The sequence below is a fragment of the Taudactylus pleione genome, unplaced genomic scaffold, assembly GCF_031769625.1.
Source record: "Taudactylus pleione unplaced genomic scaffold, aTauple2 ptg000027l, whole genome shotgun sequence".
NCBI lineage: Eukaryota > Metazoa > Chordata > Amphibia > Anura > Myobatrachidae > Taudactylus > Taudactylus pleione.
The window spans coordinates 3621777-3640230 of record NW_028284429.1 but is presented as its reverse complement, the minus strand read 5'-3'; the positions used below and the strand labels follow the sequence as shown (position 1 = coordinate 3640230).

The 18454-nt window shown below is 47.8% G+C and overlaps 1 protein-coding gene across 2 annotated transcripts in view; it reads right to left on the bottom strand.

Moving 5' to 3' along the window:
- Positions 1 to 4475: 4475 nt before the first annotated feature.
- The window catches only part of LOC148539156 (tumor necrosis factor receptor superfamily member 10B-like), a 49719-nt gene continuing 35740 nt past the window's right edge, over positions 4476 to 18454 (bottom strand). For both annotated transcript variants that reach the window (XM_088451803.1, XM_088451804.1), the window contains 3 exons: positions 14001 to 14165; positions 12681 to 12717; positions 4476 to 10146 (listed from right to left, as the gene is read on the bottom strand). In XM_088451803.1, coding sequence (XP_088307929.1) covers positions 9863 to 10146; positions 12681 to 12717; positions 14001 to 14165 — 486 coding nt within the window. In that variant the 3' untranslated portion in view covers positions 4476 to 9862. The remainder of the gene's footprint in view (positions 10147 to 12680; positions 12718 to 14000; positions 14166 to 18454) is intronic.

The following is an 18454-nucleotide window of genomic DNA, read 5'->3' as shown; positions in this document are numbered from 1 at the left end:
CCATCTTGAACTTCAAGTCATTGAACCTGTATCTGAAGATGTATCGGTTCAAAATGGAGTCTCTGCAGTCTGTTATTGCGAGCTTGGAACCAGGAGAGTTCCTATTATCTATGGATATCAAGGATGCCTATCTCCATGTTCCCATCTGGGAACCACACCAAGCCTTTCTGTGTTTCGCCATATTGAAAGATCATTATCAGTTTCGGGTATTGCCGTTCGGGTTATCCTCGGCTCCCCGCATCTTCACCAAACTCATGTCACTCATGATTGCTCTCCTTCAGTCATCGGGAGTGAACATAGGGCCTGATTCAGACCCACTCGCGAGCGGCTGTCCGCTCGCAAGTGGGTCGATGTTCTGGACTGAGCATGCGCACGACGGAGGGAGCTCCGTCGTGCGCATGCGCCAGACGCGACGAGCGAAGGAAAGTCCTTCGCTCGTTGTGTCTGATCAAAGGGGGCGTGCTGTCGATGTTGATTGACAGCACGCCCCCTTTGGTAGGCATGCCGGGGGCGTGCCTCCCTGACGGGGGCGTTCCCACGGGAACGCCTCCCGTCAGAAGCCGGCCCACTGACATCACTAGTGATGTCAGTGGGAGTGATTTTGGCTCTGATAGAGCCAAAATCACTCCGGAGCTTGCGGTTGAAAACCTCAACCGCAGGCTCCGGCTCGCAGTTTCGATGGTCGCGATGGTCAAGACCATCGCGGCCATCAAACTGCACACTCGTATAGCCTGTGGGTGGTGACCCACAGCTATACGAGCGTCCAGGAGGATGCTCCATTTTCATGGAGGCCGGCCCTCATTCAGAGCGTGTGCTCTGCTCAGAGCGTACGGCTCTGAATGAGGGCCATAGTCCCTTATTTGGACGACCTGTTACTCAAGGCGCAATCGGTATCTCTTCTAACAAGTCATGCCTTACTGACATATCAGACTCTAATCCAACACTGTTGGATAATCAACTTCAAGAAATCAAATCTCAATCCCTCCCAGAAGCGCCTGCTTCTGGACATGATCTTAGATACGGCATCACAGAGGATCTTTCTTCCAATAGACAAAGCCTGGGATATCCGGTTGTTAGTTCGGCTTGTACTCAGACCAAGGAAGGTGTCCATACTACTTTGTCTGCGTCTCCTGGGGAAGATGGTAGCTGCTTTCGAGGCACTACAGTTCGGGCGGTTCCACTCAAGGGTGTTTCAGCTGGACCTGCTATCACAGGGATTAGGGTCTCATCTGCTTCTACATCGACAGATCCGTCTGAGCCCAGCTACCAGAGTGGCCCTTCTCTGGTGGAGACAATCCAGCAATCTTTTAGCGGGCCGAAGATTCGGAGTGTGGGACTGGATCATCGTAACAACGGATGCCAGCCTTCGAGGATGGGGAGCAGTAGTCCTCGATTATCACTTTCAGGGTCGATGGTCCCCTCTAGAACAAAAGTGGCCAATAAATGTGTTGGAACTCAGAGTGATTTACAATGCTCTGATAGAAGCAACAGAGTTTCTAAGGACTCGTCCGTGAGAGTTCAGTCTGACAACGCGACGGCCGTCGCGTACATCAACCGCCAAGGAGGGACTCGGAGTCGCATGGCCATGCGAGAAGTAACTCAGATCCTCCGGTGGGCCAAGAGCCAGTCAGTAATCCTGTCAGCGGTATTCATCCCGGGTGTGGACAACTGGGAAGCGGATTACCTAAGCCGCCAGGATATCCATCCCGGGGAATGGAAGCTTCATCCAGACGTATTCATTGCGCTGATACGTCGATGGGGATGTCCTCAGGTGGACCTCATGGCATCACGATTGAATCGTCAGCTTCCGGTATACGTGTCTAAGACACAGAGGAATCCCAGACTCTGTTATTCCCACCATGCTACGCGCCAGGAAACCAGTTTCGGCTGCGCATTATCATCGCATCTGGCGTTCTTATATCTTATGGTGTTCCAGTCGGGATCTTCCCTCTAGGACTTTTCGGTTGTCCCGGTTTCTGCTTTTTCTTGAGACGGGTCTGGATTCTGGCCTTCGTCTTGGAACTTTAAAGGTGCAGGTTTCTGCCCTTTCCATTTTCTTTCAACAGAAATTGGCCCTCATTCCTGAGGTGCAGACGTTTCTTCAGGGGGTCTTGCGTGTCCAGCCGACTTTTGTACCTCCGATAGCGCCCTGGGACTTGAACTTGGTGCTTCTGTTTCTTCAGTCGACCATGTTTGAACATTTGGAAGAGGTTGATATTAAGTACTTGTCTTGGAAGACGGTCCTCCTCCTGGCTCTAGCATCGGCTCATAGAGTTTCAGAATTGAGTGCTCTGTCCTATAAGCCACCTTACCTTGTGTTTCATGCTGATAGGGCGGAACTCCGGACGGTAGCTGCCTTCCTTCCCAAGGTAGTGTCGGCTTTTTCATGTTAATCAGCCTATTGTGGTACCGTCTTTGGTGGAGGACTCTGGTGGTTCTTCTACCTTGGATGTGGTGAGAGCTCTCCACATCTATGTTGACAGGACTGCTTCCCTCCGTAAGTCTGAGTCGCTTTTTGTCCTCTGTCATGGGGTTCAGAGGGGTTGGCCAGCGTCTAAGCAGACTTTGGCACGTTGGATCCGGCTGACTATTCAGCAGGCTTATGTTAGTGCCGAACGTTGGCCTCCTTCGTCCATATTGGTTCATTCCACACATTCTGTGGGTGCGTCATGGGCGGCCGGTAGGGGAGCCTCCACGTCACAATTGTGCCGCGCTGCCACTTGGTCTTCAGTTCACACGTTTGTCAAGTTTTACAAATTTGATACGTTCGCTATTTTGGCATCCCATTTTGGCCGCCTAGTTCTGCAGATGCCGCAGAGCGCTCCCGCCCGTGGGGAAAACTTTGGGACATCGCCAGCGTAAGCACCTCCAGTGTCCCCTAGTGGATGAAAGAGAAAATGTAATTTTGGTACCTACCGGTAAATCCTTTTCTCTGATTCCACAGGGGACACTGGACGCCCACCTCAGCGCTCTTCGCCTGCCTGTTCGGTTTGTTCCGTATGTTGTATGTTTTGATTATTGTGTGTTCTTCTCTCCCTTTCACTCCGCTTGTTCTCCCATCTCCTCTCGGTCTTCATTTTCTAAACTGACGGCTGATGGGGCATAGAGGGGGAGGAGCTTCAGACGCCTGTATACCCTAGCGTAAGCACCTCCAGTGTCCCCTGTGGAATCAGAGAAAAGGATTTACCGGTAGGTACCAAAATCCCATTTTTTTTGGAGCAGAGTTAGATAAGCTAATAGCTACTCCGGAAGCTTCCAAATCTGCAGGTCTGCCATCATATGCTACGTTGAAGTCTAGGCAGTCTTCTTTTCAGTCCTTTCGCCTTCAGGGAGGAGCAAAAGGACAGTCTTCCTCTAGACCATCTAGTTCTCGCAGGACAACCAAGCAGCAAACTAAGAGGTCCTGGTCGGCCAGACGTCCAGCTTCTAAGCCGGACGACAAACCCTCTGCCTGATGGAGACAGTGGGGTACGGAAGGTGCGCTCACCCTGTGGGTGCAATGATGATGGGGGAGTGTTGGACTGTGTATGTGGTTGCTAGTGTGTGTGGTGTGAATGAGTGGGGAGGGGTGGACCACTGGAATGACAGAGGCGGGCACAAGGTGGGAGTAAATGGTTTTATTGGAGTAGTCACAGTGCTTCTCCTTTATAGTCCCGGGCAACAAGGTGGGTGAGAGAGGTGGGGGGGAGAAACTGGGAAGGTGGGTCGACCCTTTCAGGGGGCTCCTTTCCGTGCAGTTCAATAGACCGGCACGTTACCCCTGCTGGACACTATGGTCGACAGTCTTGGGAGTCTCGGTGGGTGAGGGAGAGCGAGAGGGGTATGGTGTGGTGGGTGTAGTACACCTGGCGGCGTCCCGCGTTAGAATGACAAGTCTCGAAGTCTTATACTTACCGGTAGGTAAGGCCTGAGGTCGGTAGGCTGTAGGGGTGTTGCGTTGCTGCAGTTCCTTGTTGACTGATTGAAGCTGCTGCGGTGGTAAAGATGAGTAGCTGTTGTTCAAGAGGATCTTCTATTTTGCAGCGGTCAGCGACCGGGTGGTGCTGGTGGTTGTGAATGCAGCAGTGGGGCTAAGTTGCTTGTGGGAACTGACACTGGTGCCGGGTCACTGGGGTGGGTCCCCCTGTGAGAGCCGGGGGTGCGGTGTGAGTCACCCTTCTGGCAGGTAGATGGACTGCCCGGGACGGGCTTGATGTGTGACGATCTGTGGTCTGTATGGTTAGGGTGGAGGCGCTTGCAGCAAATGCGGGGGCGATGCAAATGGGACGACTGAGGCCAACCGGAGGTCCCCATGGGGATGAGGAGCTTCGGTGGGAGTAGGCCGTGGGTCTGGAATGTGGGCGTATGGGGTCTCCAACGCGTTTCGGCAGGGGTTCTGCCTTCTTCAAGCTAGCTTACGTCCCACAGATAAGGAAGTTGAAGTTCACAGGGCAAAACAATAAAAACAAAAACCACAGACACGTTTCTTGGGCAAATTTGAATTTTATTACAGATATTAGCTGTTTTAAGGTTCAGCTTGCAATATTGGTCATTTGTCTTACACCAACATAGCACGTGCCTGCTGAATGGCAGCTATATCTGGGTACATGACGGTCTCCTCTTCATCATTATCACCGCTTAGTACAATTTCCCAACCGGTTTTACTAAACAGACTAACTAACGTCAGTTAACGCGGTGACGCTATGTCACCAGAATCCGCCAATGCTTGGCATCGCACATGGTTGCCAAATGTCTCACGCCGATTTGCTATGATGCATGACAAACACCACATTCTCGATTCTTTACTTCAGCATACCCATGGAGTGGAGGCAGCCATTTTGTTGTTGGCTTAGTCTTTCAACTCACTAGCAACTAGTGCCATCATTCAGACATGGTTCTGCCCACAAATGCCTCCACTGTATACATGTGAGGGGCGCGTTAACCACTTCATGTTTCTTTTCTTTTATGATCATACTAATTTTCACACTTAGGCAATTTACCTATAGAATAGTTAAGAATATTGATCTTATTCTAGTTACAGTATTTAGCGCAGTGATTTTCAACCTTTTTCAACTCGCGGCAAACTACACAAGATTTTAAAATTGCCAAGGCACACTATCCGGCGATGCGGTGTGCGCGGACTATGAAAAAATACACTACATTAGTTCCCACAGGAACAAAACACACTACATTGGCCCCCACAAGAATAAAACAATCCCATTGGCTGGCCTAACAGAAAAAAAAAAACACATTGCTCCCCACAAAAAAAACAACCATACCACATTGCGCCCCACAGAATTGCTCCCCACAGAAAAAGAAACCTATGGCTGGCCCCACAGAAACAAAAAACAAAACAAAACACATTGGCCCTCATTCAGAGCCACTCGCTAGCGGCAGTACGCTCGTTCCGAGCGATGTTCGCACATCTGCGCATGCGTACGGATCGTTATACGCATGCGCGAACCAGTCAGTGCGGCCGAAATTCATGTGCTCGCAATATAGCGAATGCCTGCTATTTTGAGTGACAGAAAGAGGCGTATGTGGGTGGTTACAGGGGAAGGTGCTTGAAAATGTGGAGTGGAGATCCGAACGCAGGCGTGCTTAAAGGTCAAAACGGGCGTTTTATGGGTGTGCATAATTAATACAGCAGCGTCATTGTTCACGTCACTGGGTTATTTTATAGCCAGAACTGCTCGCAAGATTGTGGTAGCAAAAACCAACCACAAGAATAGTGAGCAGTTCATACGCTGGTCGATGTACTCGATTAATCTAATAAATAGCGGACATGACGTATGGTGTGAGCGGCCAGGGGGTGTTTTTAACAAAAAAACAAGCGTATGTTTTGCTCGCTCGTTCAGACTTAGAGGTGTGAACAGACTGCAAATAGCGAACGGCTCTGAATCAGGCCCATTGTTCCCCACTAAATAGGCAAATATATGGCTGGATAACATATGGCTGGTTTCTCACTAAAAAAAATGACATGACTGGTTCCTACGAAAAAATAAACTATGGCTGGTACCCACGAAGAAGAAAAAAATGTCTGGTCCCCACAAAACCCACATTTCTTCCCCCCTTGTCACTCACACTGCAGCAGGATCGCGTGCGGGCGGGCTTCCAGGCAGGCTGCAGAGCCTGCCTGGACAGAGCGCGGACTGGCTGATTGGCGCAGGACGTTGGCTGGCAGAGCAGGCTGGAGGGCAGTGGACAACGCGGCGTGTGTGACCTGTGATGTCACGCCGCCGCATCTTTGCAGGTCACTACCCGGTCGCTCCTGAGTCTCCCAGAGGAGCTCAGCGGCCCGGGATGCTGAAGTATAGTAAAATGTGCCCGGTGGCTCGGACAGCCCCGCGGCACACTTCACAACTGGCCACGGCACACTAGTGTGCCGCGGCACACCGGTTGCAAACCGCTGATTTAGGGGCATCATAATTAAAAAAAAAAAATAGGAAACATTCATCTCCCAGGATTATTCTACTGCTACCCCAATTATTTATCCCAAAATGTCAGATAGTCCTTCCGATCATAGGGACGCCATGAATGCGGGTCCAGCGCTGTTTATAGGGCTGGAAGACACAGGACTGCGTTTTCTCGCGCTATACTGTCACCATTCACTGGCACCTACAGGAACTCATCCTAATGCTGCATACACACGGCCAGATCTGTCAGATGAACGATTTTACCAACGATTTGAACGATTTCAGACAGCATTAAAATGAATGAAATCGCCAAACTCTGACTGCAAACGCAGTCGATGTCAGATATCGTTATCGGACGTGCGGGGGGGACACGCATCGTTCATCGCTGCAGGCTCACATGTCAGATTTTCTTTCAGATATAACGATTGAACGATTTTTATAATCGTTATTGTTCCTATCTGACAACAAATCTGACCGTGTGTATGCGCCATTACAGTAGTAGTAAGGTGGGATAGCGTCGAGGATGGGGGCAGACATGACCGCCTGCTAATGCAATTTGGAATATTGTTGGGGACGGGGGGGAGGGGGGCATAATTTCGTGTTACATTTGCACCTATAGTTCATGTCAGGAGTTTGTTCAGGAGTTGTATCAAAATAGTGCATTGCTTTTCAAGGGAAGCCGACGCACGCATTCCCGACTATCTAATCGCGGCAAGGTACAAATGACAGGCGTCGGGATGCCTGTCATTTTACCTACGCTGGGAGCTCGGCATCCCAATTAAAGGTAAGCCGGGCGCGGACAGCCGTGGGGGGGGTGTTAGGTTTAGGGATCCTGGGGGGACTTAGGGTTAGGCATCCCCCAGGAGGGTTAGGTTTAGGCTAGGGAAATGGGGGTTAGGGTTAGGCACCCCCCCGGGAGACTTAGGGTTAAGCTGCGGGGAAGGGGGGGGTTAGGTTTAGGCACTGGGCAGGGCGTTAGGCACCAATAACGAAGTGTCGGGGGGGGGGGGGAAGATTAGGGTTACTTACCTTTAGCAGCAGTCGGGATCTTCACCGCTGGCGGGATTTGAACCGCCGGAAATGCGGCCGGCGGTAATACATACCGGTCCCCTTTTCAATACAGATATTTCGTATGGCTCAAACGCAGGCATTAATGTTCTGCTCTAATATTAGTAGCTAACAATATAATTTATGCACATGGAGACGCACTAACGCACATCTTCTGGCAAATATCGCAGCTGAATGAGGCGGCAATAATGGCGGACAGCGGTAATAAGGGGGCTCATCCCGCTTCCACGGCCTGTCCTGATATATATGTATGAGCTGGGATACTTGGTGTTGCCAGGGTTAAAGCATGGAAAGAAAGTACATCTGCAGCCTTCATTTTTTACATTGCAGACCGACACTGGAGACCATGGTCTATGGAAATGTGCTTGGAGCCCTGCCAGCCCCCACTGATACATACCAGCCTGGGCCTTCAAATCAGGACAGGTTTAGGCACTGGGAGACATCCTGAGCGAACCTGCTTAAACAAAAATGTCAAACCAGAGACTCCACAGCCTACTCGGTGGGCACCATATAGACCTCCATGGCCCTGACTAACTTCAAACATAGCCCAAATCCTGATCAAACTACACCACCATGCCAAGTTTAGTGGAGCTAGGTACAAAACTCTGTGAATAAAGAACAGACACACACACACTTTCTCGAAATAAAATGTATATATCTATATATCCTATGTATAGGAGAAAATGCTTTACTTTAGTAACAAAACATTTTTTCCTGTCCTGATCCCCACTTGCCGCCCTCCTTAGATGGGGACAATGATCACAGGAGAGTGGAGGGACTTGCAAAGCATGGGGAGGCATTCAGACGAGTGCCCCCGTAATGAGTACGGCCAGTGAAAGCCGCTGCAATCCTTTAATAAATAGGAATAAAATAGGAAATAGGGCTTAGAATGCTTTGATAAATAAAGCCCCACATATAACTTACAGCCAATCAGTGAAGAGAATGAGGTGACAGCCTTGTACCACTGCAATCTCTGAGACATCTCAGCAGCTACATAACCTCAGCAAGTACCAGAACTCATCTGTGGAGCAGCACAAGGGTTAGTGTGTACTACAGGAGGGCTGCATGGTTGGGAACAATGGGCCTGATTCAGAGCCGGACGCTATTTGCGGACACTCGTTCAGAAAAAGGGGCCGGCTATTTAAATTGAGCGCTCGCTCTTTGCGGTCTGTTGACGCCTCTATGTCTGAGCGAGCGAACGAAACATGTGCTCGCTATTTTGTAAAGACGCCCCCTGGCCGCTCGCATCATACGTCATCTCCGCTATTTATTTGATTAATCGAGTACATCGAAAGGCGTATGAACTGCTCGCTATTCTTGTGGTAGCATTTTCCTACCGCAATCATGCGAGCAGTTCAGGCTAAAAGACAACCAAGTGACGTGGTCGATGACGCTGCTTTGTTAATTATGCACACCCTTAAAACGCCCATTTTGACCGTTTGGCACGCCTGCGTTCCGATCTCCACTCCCCGTTTTCAAGCACCTTCCCGTTACCACCCACAAACGCCTCATCCTGTCACTCAAATTAGCAGGCACTTGTTATTTTGCGAACACACGATTTCCGACCGCAATAACTGGTTGGCGCATGCGCATTACAACCCATACGCATGCGCAGATGTGCGAACATCGCTTGGAGCAAACGAGCGGCCGCTTACGAGCGGCTCTGAATCAGGCCCAATGTACACACTTCACTGTATGTCTGAACTTTACATACAGAGATTACATAAATATCTTAAGACATACACAATAAAAAATAACTCAATAATTAAAAAGCAGAAATGTATGAAAATAATTTACAAATGATAGTTTTAGCATTAAAAGAAAAAAATCAAACGAGTTGCTAATTAAGCACAACCTGCTCCACGTGTCAAAAAAAAAAAAAGTGTACGACACATCTCTCCCACCCCCCAGGGTCTCTACAAACCCTGGACGGTATTTTCTTTGTGCAACACAATCTTGTAACACTGATCCTCTGAGGCTATTCTCCGGACCTTGCAGAGCTTGCTGGGGGTCACACTGCAGATTGTCCTGAATCTTAAGCTCGGCATAGAGCAGGCCCACAAATGACCTCTAGGGGGCAGCAGGGTTAGAGTCATATGTACTACACACAGACGTGTCATAGTTACTGGCACAGCACCTTTAAAGTGAAATATTGTCACTACCACTTCTGACACACACGGAGAGGATCAGCAGCGCTAATCACCCAACATTCACAGTACAATGCAGAATAGGGTGTTCACTGAACATACTTTACATATTAAATGTACATCTATAATAGCAATAGGTACAAACGGAAATGTATTATTCAAGTAAAGATGAAAAGCTGGTCGTGCGGCTGCCATGTTTCTATCTGGCACAATAGGATGAGCAGACGGAGTTGTTCATGTGCAGGGAGGGTCTTATACAATACGTATTCCTTTGCTCATTATGTCATTTACAATATTCTCTCTACTGCCCCCCAACTTCATCTCATCCAGCGCACGGAACACGGCACCCATGGAAGCTCGTCGCCCTGTTTGATTGCGCCACATGAGGAACATCTGATAGTGTTTTTCTCGTGAATCACTGTGATCCAGATCGATGTGTTCTATATCAATGTCCATCAGACCAATCAATCGCATCAGCTCTTTCCATCTATATGGTGGGATATTATCCTTCAGGGAGTTGTAACATTGCAGCCATTCTGTAAGGAGGGAAACCCGGAAAATTACATGATAGTTGGATGTACGGATTTTGCTACATCTAGAAATGTCTTTAATCTCACAATGTTCCTGCAAGGAACTGACCGATCACATCTCCTGATATACTCTGTGCTGCTGGGGACCCTGCTCCTCACACTATATAATTCTCAGTCTGTGGCTTCCTGCTGCCTCCATTCCCCTCCTCACATCATGTCACTGCCCCTGTCACATGCAGCCCTGTCCTCACTAACACATCACTCATATCCTGAAACACTCTGTGCTGCTGGGGACCCTGCTCCTCACACTATATAAGTCTCAGTCTGTAGCTTCCTGCTGCCTCCATTCCCCTCCTCACATCACCCCACTGCTAGCAAGGATCATCCAAGGCTACTGTCTAGGGCAGGTTTTTGTTTGTTTTTTATAAAAAAAAAAAAAGGGAAATACATATATAAAAAACAGACAGTGAAGCGTTAAAATGTGTTATAAAGGAAAAATGTGTTAAAATGTGGTGCCCTGAACCAGATCAACCAAAGCAATCCAGGGGGACCCATGCCCCAAAAATGAAGCAAAGCTGCACTACACAGTCTAAATAATTGCAGGACTTACCTATATTGTTCCTGGGGCGGCTTAGCTGGGCTAGTTTGGGGGTGTCCTGCGCTCTGGATTTGAACCCTAGTATGTTAGGGACCTACCCTACATAGGTTACCTGGATGTGGTGGGTAGGCCCATAACCTTGGCCAAGATTATGCCAAAAACCTCTATTTACTGCAAAATTTATTTATTTATATATAATCAGTTAATTTGGAGTTGTGCACTTGTATTTCTTCTTTTTGTGTATATATCAATGGTCTCCACAGATAGCACCTCCAATTTTTATATATTATATCAAATATATATTCAGGGTGTGCAGTCTGAGGTCCATTTTCTATGTAACCTAATCAGTGCATTGCTTTGCACACCTGAAAGCTTCAGACACTTTCTACTCAGACTAGCACTCCTACCACATTGGTTTAGAGCACAGGTTCTCAAACTCGGTCCTCAGGACCCCAAACAGTGCATGTTTTCCATGTCTCCTCATAGAATTAAAAGTGATATAATCATCTCCACCTGTAGACTTTTCAAATGTGTCAGTGAGTAATGAATACACCTGTGTCTGGAAAATGTGAACTGTGTGGGGTTCTGAGGACCGAGTTTGAGAACCATTGGTTTAGAGCATGGAGTCTGGCATTGTTATAAGCGTCACCAGTCAGAGGCAGCTTTAGTTAATTTTTGGGGCGTGGGTCCCCCTGGATTGCTTTGGTTGATCTTCATGGCACCACATTATAACATATTTTTCCTTTATAACACATTTTAATGCTTCACTGTCTGTTTATTATACATGTATTTCACTTTTTTATTTTTATTCTTTATATGCAGCTGCGGCTGCTCTTAACTATCTCCTTACACTGCACTTTTCTTACTATGGCGGCGGTGCCCTGGGGTGGCTTAGCTGGGCTAGATTGGGGGTGTCCTGCGCTCTTGATTTGAACCCTAGTGTGTTAGGGACCTACTCTAAAGAGGTTACCTGGATATGGTGGGTAGGCCCATAACCTTGGCCATGATATGCTAAAAACCTCTATTGATTGCAAAATTGTGTATATATATATATATAAAATCAGTTAATTTGGAGTTGTGCACTTGTATTTCTTCTTTTTGTGTCTTACTTAGTACCCCAGTAATTTTGATTTAACCATCTGTGCTCAAGCGTAGATCACACTAAAAACTGGACTGTTCGTGTGCTTTGAGGCACGAGGTTGGGAAACACTGATCTAGGGCCCGGGGGGCAGCCGGGATACTACTTCTCACGTTGCTGTGTATTTTAGTTTTTTAAGCAAATGGTGATGGTAAATGGGTGCTGGATCCAGTATCTTTCCTTGGGTTCCTATGGGGACTCAATCATTATTTTTATACAGTCAGATCATATCCTATACATTGATGGCAGTGTTGGAGAATTCAGCTTAATGACTTTTGTATTAACCTTGCGGAGTACATCCCACCATACATCGCAACCCTACTGATTACATATGTACTAACATATGCGATCAGTAGCACAAAGGACAGCTCTTCTGATAAGCGCTGTCTTTTGCGATGTGCGCTGTGCCGCGGATTTCCGGGTTTATGACCCGGGAGCCCACCTGCGCATGCGCAGAGTGATGCGGCGGCCGCAGGGCATGCTGGGAGGGATCCGCTCGGATCCCTCATAACAGCGAGATGCGGAAGAAGCCCACAGGCTTCTATAGGGTAATGCCAACAAAAGCTGGCGTTGTTACCCTCCGCATCGGAGACCCGGCGGCCAGGTGATGATACATACAGAAAATGAACTAAAACCCAGAAAACTAGGTTTTTAACACATTTTCCGTTTAGTACATCCCGCCCTTTATGCTAAAAGATGTCAGTTAGACGTTGCTGAGTGAGTAGCCGGGATTCATGCCTATGAAGGAAGGCGCGGTAGTAAGATGGTGAGTATTGTGTATGTGGCACTACATGCAGCACTTACCCTGGTCAGTCAGGGCCTCTCTGCATCGGGCATCAGACTGTAATGGGAAAAAAGGACAATTAATAAAGCAGCTGAGTCTTTGCCTGATGTCCCTGAATCTGGCAGTGATCAGGGGGTGACTAGGATTTTGTATCCGCAGATTCCCAACACTCTCTTCTCAGTTAGACATTGGCAACGTATGAGGATATTCCATGACCACGGCTGTTATGTAACAAAAACCAGGCAGTCCCCATTTTCATACCTAAAAGGGACTGATGCAGAATTGACGCAAGGCGGTCTACAGAGCGTATCCTGCGTGTCTTCACACTGCGCCTACTCCAGAGACGAGTGTATGCAAGTACGGGCAGTGTACAGTGAGAGAGGGTCTTATACAGCCAGAGGGGCCTTATACAGCCAGAGGGGGCCTGACACAGACAGAGGGGGACCTTACACAGACAGAGGGGGACCTTACACAGACAGAGGGGGACCTTACACAGACAGAGGGGGACCTTACACAGACAGAGGGGGACCTTACACAGACAGAGGGGGACCTTACACAGACAGAGGGGGACCTTACACAGACAGAGGGGGACCTGACACAGACAGAGGGGGACCTGACACAGACAGAGGGGGGCCTGACACAGACAGAGGGGGCCTGACACAGACAGAGGGGGGCCTGACACAGACAGAGGGGGACCTTACACAGACAGAGGGGGACCTTACACAGACAGAGGGGGACTTTACACAGACAGAGGGGGACCTTACACAGACAGAGGGGGACCTTACACAGACAGAGGGGGACCTTACACAGACAGAGGGGGACCTTACACAGACAGAGGGGGACCTTACACAGACAGAGGGGGACCTTACACAGACAGAGGGGGACCTTACACAGACAGAGGGGGACCTTACACAGACAGAGGGGGACCTTACACAGACAGAGGGGGACCTTACACAGACAGAGGGGGACCTCACACAGACAGAGGGGGACCTCACACAGACAGAGGGGGACCTCACACAGACAGAGGGGGACCTCACACAGATAGAGGGGACCTCACACAGATAGAGGGGACCTTACACAGACAGAGGGGACCTTATACAGACAGAGGGGACCTTATACAGACAGAGGGTCTTCAGCTGGGTACACACTATTACGATGCATCATATAATAAATAATTCCGATGCGGGTGGGAGCTATATATTGTACACATCGTATAAGGGAGGACACCTGATCCGGCAGATGGGACGATAGAATGAACAACATTGTGTAGTTACATTTACATTCAGCACAGACGGAGGGACCCTTACACAGACAGAAGACCCTTACACAGAGAGACTTACTCTGCCGCAGCTGCACCCGCCCACCGTACGAGCCCCTTCCTCAGCACAGCCTGCAGCGCCCAGCCTGTGGTCTTCTTCAACTCCGTGTTCTGGAAGGTTTTCGCCACAAAGATGGCGATCTGTGACAACGTGTCCTTTGTCTTCCTGGCTCAGGGGAATGGACTCCTGAGATAAAGAAAGAAACAACAAACTATTAGGCAATCTGCAACGCATCACATAGAACACGCCATCATTACATATAACACGCCATCATAAGCCCTCTATGCCCTGATGAGTTAGATCCTTACACAGATGTTGATTGCTAACTTGAATGAAGACACAGACAACTGAAGTGGAATCAAATTTGAACAAAGATTTATTAAATTACAATCTCTTTGGTGGCGAAGAAAAAAGCATTGCCTCCCAAGCTCTAGCCCACGATAAACTAGTTAATGAGGCTACCTGAAGGCCTCTGACGCAACCTGAGTTACGATAGGCTACACCCCCCTTTATTTGGCTTAGTACTACTGAGCCCCACCTCTAGGAAGAAGCCCAGGTCCCCCCTTACGGGCAGAGACAACTTGCCCTGGGAAAGGAAGGCGCCCCGCAACTACCACTTGCGCCCTGTTGGGGCGCTGAGAATCAATGCTCTTCCGCCTCACAATATAACTGAAAAAGAAGTTAATTAACAAAACAGTACATCAAACCATTGGGAAGGGACGGGTGGGAATTTCCAAGTCACAAAAAAGGAAGTGAGCCCTGCTTCCTCTCTTTAAGTATGGGACCCTCCCTTACCAAAACCTGTGATAGGCTGTTTAAACCAGCCTAGACCTGTCAATCACAAGGCAGATTGACAACAAAAACGTCCACTGAAATTCTCTAACCCCCATAATCAGAGTCTTATGTAGCATCAGGCATATGCTGCCTTCAGCTACCTTTACATGTAAATGACTACTATATAATCATTGCACTTAGCGAGATGATTGTGTGTTACCTGGCCCTGGCCTTACTCAGCTGATGACTTAGCCAATGAGAGACCGTAACGAATGTTCCCAATCTCAGGCGCGGTTTGTGAGTTTTGTATACATGGCGAATAGATAACGCTGGTCCTTCCAGATTTATTAAAACATGGAGTAATAAGAAGCTCAAGAACTAAATATATCTTTAGCTTAAAAGAGGAAACAGAAGCTGCGGCTGTATCCAGTAACGTGGTCATAGGACCGGTGGCCGTGTGCCAGCTCTGCGTGTCAGTGACTGATCACCGGAACACAGCTGTGTAATGAGGACACACGTTAGTGTACCTGCATGGTGTATACGTGATTCTTGGTGCAAAACAGTCACACTTAGCACGAGAGGAAAGGAGCTGCTCCCAGAAAAGGCCGCTGTTCCCCCTACTGGTGGGTTTGCCTAGCTGCACGGGGCTCTCCTCAGGGAGCAGCACAGGAGTAACAAAGGACGGCCTAACACTTATGGGCTGCCTGTCACCTGCCCTCTCCCCATGCACCTCCCTCCCTCATGCAGGACTCTGCACACGGGACATAACCATGACCATGCTGGTGCTAGTCCCAGCCTGATGCCCACAGGGGCACAAGGATCCTTGGGGTAGATGTACTAAGTCTTGGAGAGATATAAAGTACCAACCAATCAGCTTCTGTCATTTTTAAAACACAGCCTGTAAAATGACAGTTAGGAGCTGATTGGTTGGTACTTTATCTCCACTTATTTCACTACAAAGCTTGATACAGGTTGAGTCTCCCATATCCAAAATGCTTGGGACCAGGGGTATTTTGGATATCGGAATATTCTGTATTTTGGAATATTTGCATACTATAATGAAATATCTTGGGTATGGGACCCAAATCTAAACACAGAATGCATTTATGTTCTATATACACCTTATACACACAGCCTGCAGGTCATTATATACACCTTATACACACAGCCTGCAGGTCATTCTATACACCTTATACACACACAGCCTGCAGGTCATTCTATACACCTTATACACACAGCCTGCAGCTCATTCTATACACCTTATACACACACAGCCTGCAGGTCATTATATACACCTTATACACACACAGCCTGCAGGTCATTCTATACACCTTATACACACACAGCCTGCAGATCATTCTATACACCTTATACACACACAGCCTGCAGCTCATTATATACACCTTATACACACACACAGCCTGCAGCTCATTATATACACCTTATACACACACACAGCCTGCAGGTCATTCTATACACCTTATACACACACAGCCTGCAGCTCATTCTATACACCTTATACACACACACAGCCTGCAGCTCATTCTATACACCTTATACACACAGCCTGCAGGTCATTATATACACACACAGCCTGCAGCTCATTCTATACACCTTATACACACAGCCTGCAGGTCATTATATACACCTTATACACACACACAGCCTGCAGCTCATTCTATACACCTTATACACACACACAGCCTGCAGGTCATTCTATACACCTTATACACACAGCCTGCAGGTCATTCTATACACCTTATTCACACACACAGCCTGCAGGTCATTCTATACACCTTATACACACAGCCTGCAGGTCATTCTATACACCTTATACACACAGCCTGCAGATCATTCTATACACCTTATACACACACACAGCCTGCAGCTCATTCTATACACCTTATACACACACACAGCCTGCAGCTCATTCTATACACCTTATACACACACACAGCCTGCAGCTCATTATATACACCTTATACACACACAGCCTGCAGGTCATTCTATACACCTTATACACACACACAGCCTGCAGCTCATTCTATACACCTTATACACACACACAGCCTGCAGGTCATTCTATACACCTTATACACACAGCCTGCAGGTCATTATATACACCTTATACACACACAGCCTGCAGGTCATTATATACACCTTATACACACAGCCTGCAGATCATTATATACACCTTATACACACACACAGCCTGCAGGTCAATATATACACCTTATACACACAGCCTGCAGGTCATTATATACACCTTATACACACACAGCCTGCAGCTCATTATATACACCTTATACACACACACAGCCTGCAGGTCATTATATACACCTTATACACACACAGCCTGCAGGTCATTCTATACACCTTATACACACACACAGCCTGCAGCTCATTCTATACACCTTATACACACACACAGCCTGCAGGTCATTCTATACACCTTATACACACAGCCTGCAGCTCATTATATACACCTTATACACACAGCCTGCAGCTCATTATATACACCTTATACACACAGCCTGCAGGTCATTATATACACCTTATATACACAGCCTGCAGGTCATTATATACACCTTATACACACACACAGCCTGCAGGTCATTATATACACCTTATATACACAGCCTGCAGGTCATTCTATACACCTTATACACACAGCCTGCAGCTCATTCTATACACCTTATATACACACACAGCCTGCAGGTCATTATATACACCTTATATACACACAGCCTGCAGGTCATTCTATACACCTTATACACACACAGCCTGCAGGTCATTATATACACCTTATACACACACAGCCTGCAGGTCATTCTATACACCTTATACACACAGCCTGCAGGTCATTTTATACACCTTATACATACACACAGCCTGCAGGTCATTATATACACCTTATACACACAGCCTGCAGATCATTATATACACCTTATACACACACACAGCCTGCAGGTCATTATATACATCTTATACACACAGCCTGCAGCTCATTATATACACCTTATACACACAGCCTGCAGGTCATTCTATACACCTTATACACACAGCCTGCAGGTCATTCTATACACCTTATACACACAGCCTGCATCTCATTCTATACACCTTATACACACAGCCTGCAGCTCATTCTATACACCTTATACACACAGCCTGCAGGTCATTCTATACACCTTATACACACAGCCTGCAGGTCATTCTATACACCTTATACACACACAGCCTGCAGGTCATTCTATACACCTTATACACACACAGCCTGCAGGTCATTATATACACCTTATACACACAGCCTGCAGGTCATTATATACACACCTTATACATACACAGCCTGCAGGTCAGTATATACCCCTTATACACACAGCCTGCAGCTCATTCTATACACCTTACACACACACAGCCTGCAGGTCATTATATACACCTTATACACACACACAGCCTGCAGGTCATTATATACACCTTATACACACACACAGCCTGCAGGTCATTCTATACACCTTATACACACAGCCTGCAGGTCATTCTATACACCTTATACACACACACAGCCTGCAGGTCATTCTATACACCTTATACACACAGCCTGCAGGTCATTCTATACACCTTATACACACACAGCCTGCAGCTCATTCTATACACCTTATACACACACACAGCCTGCAGCTCATTCTATACACCTTATACAC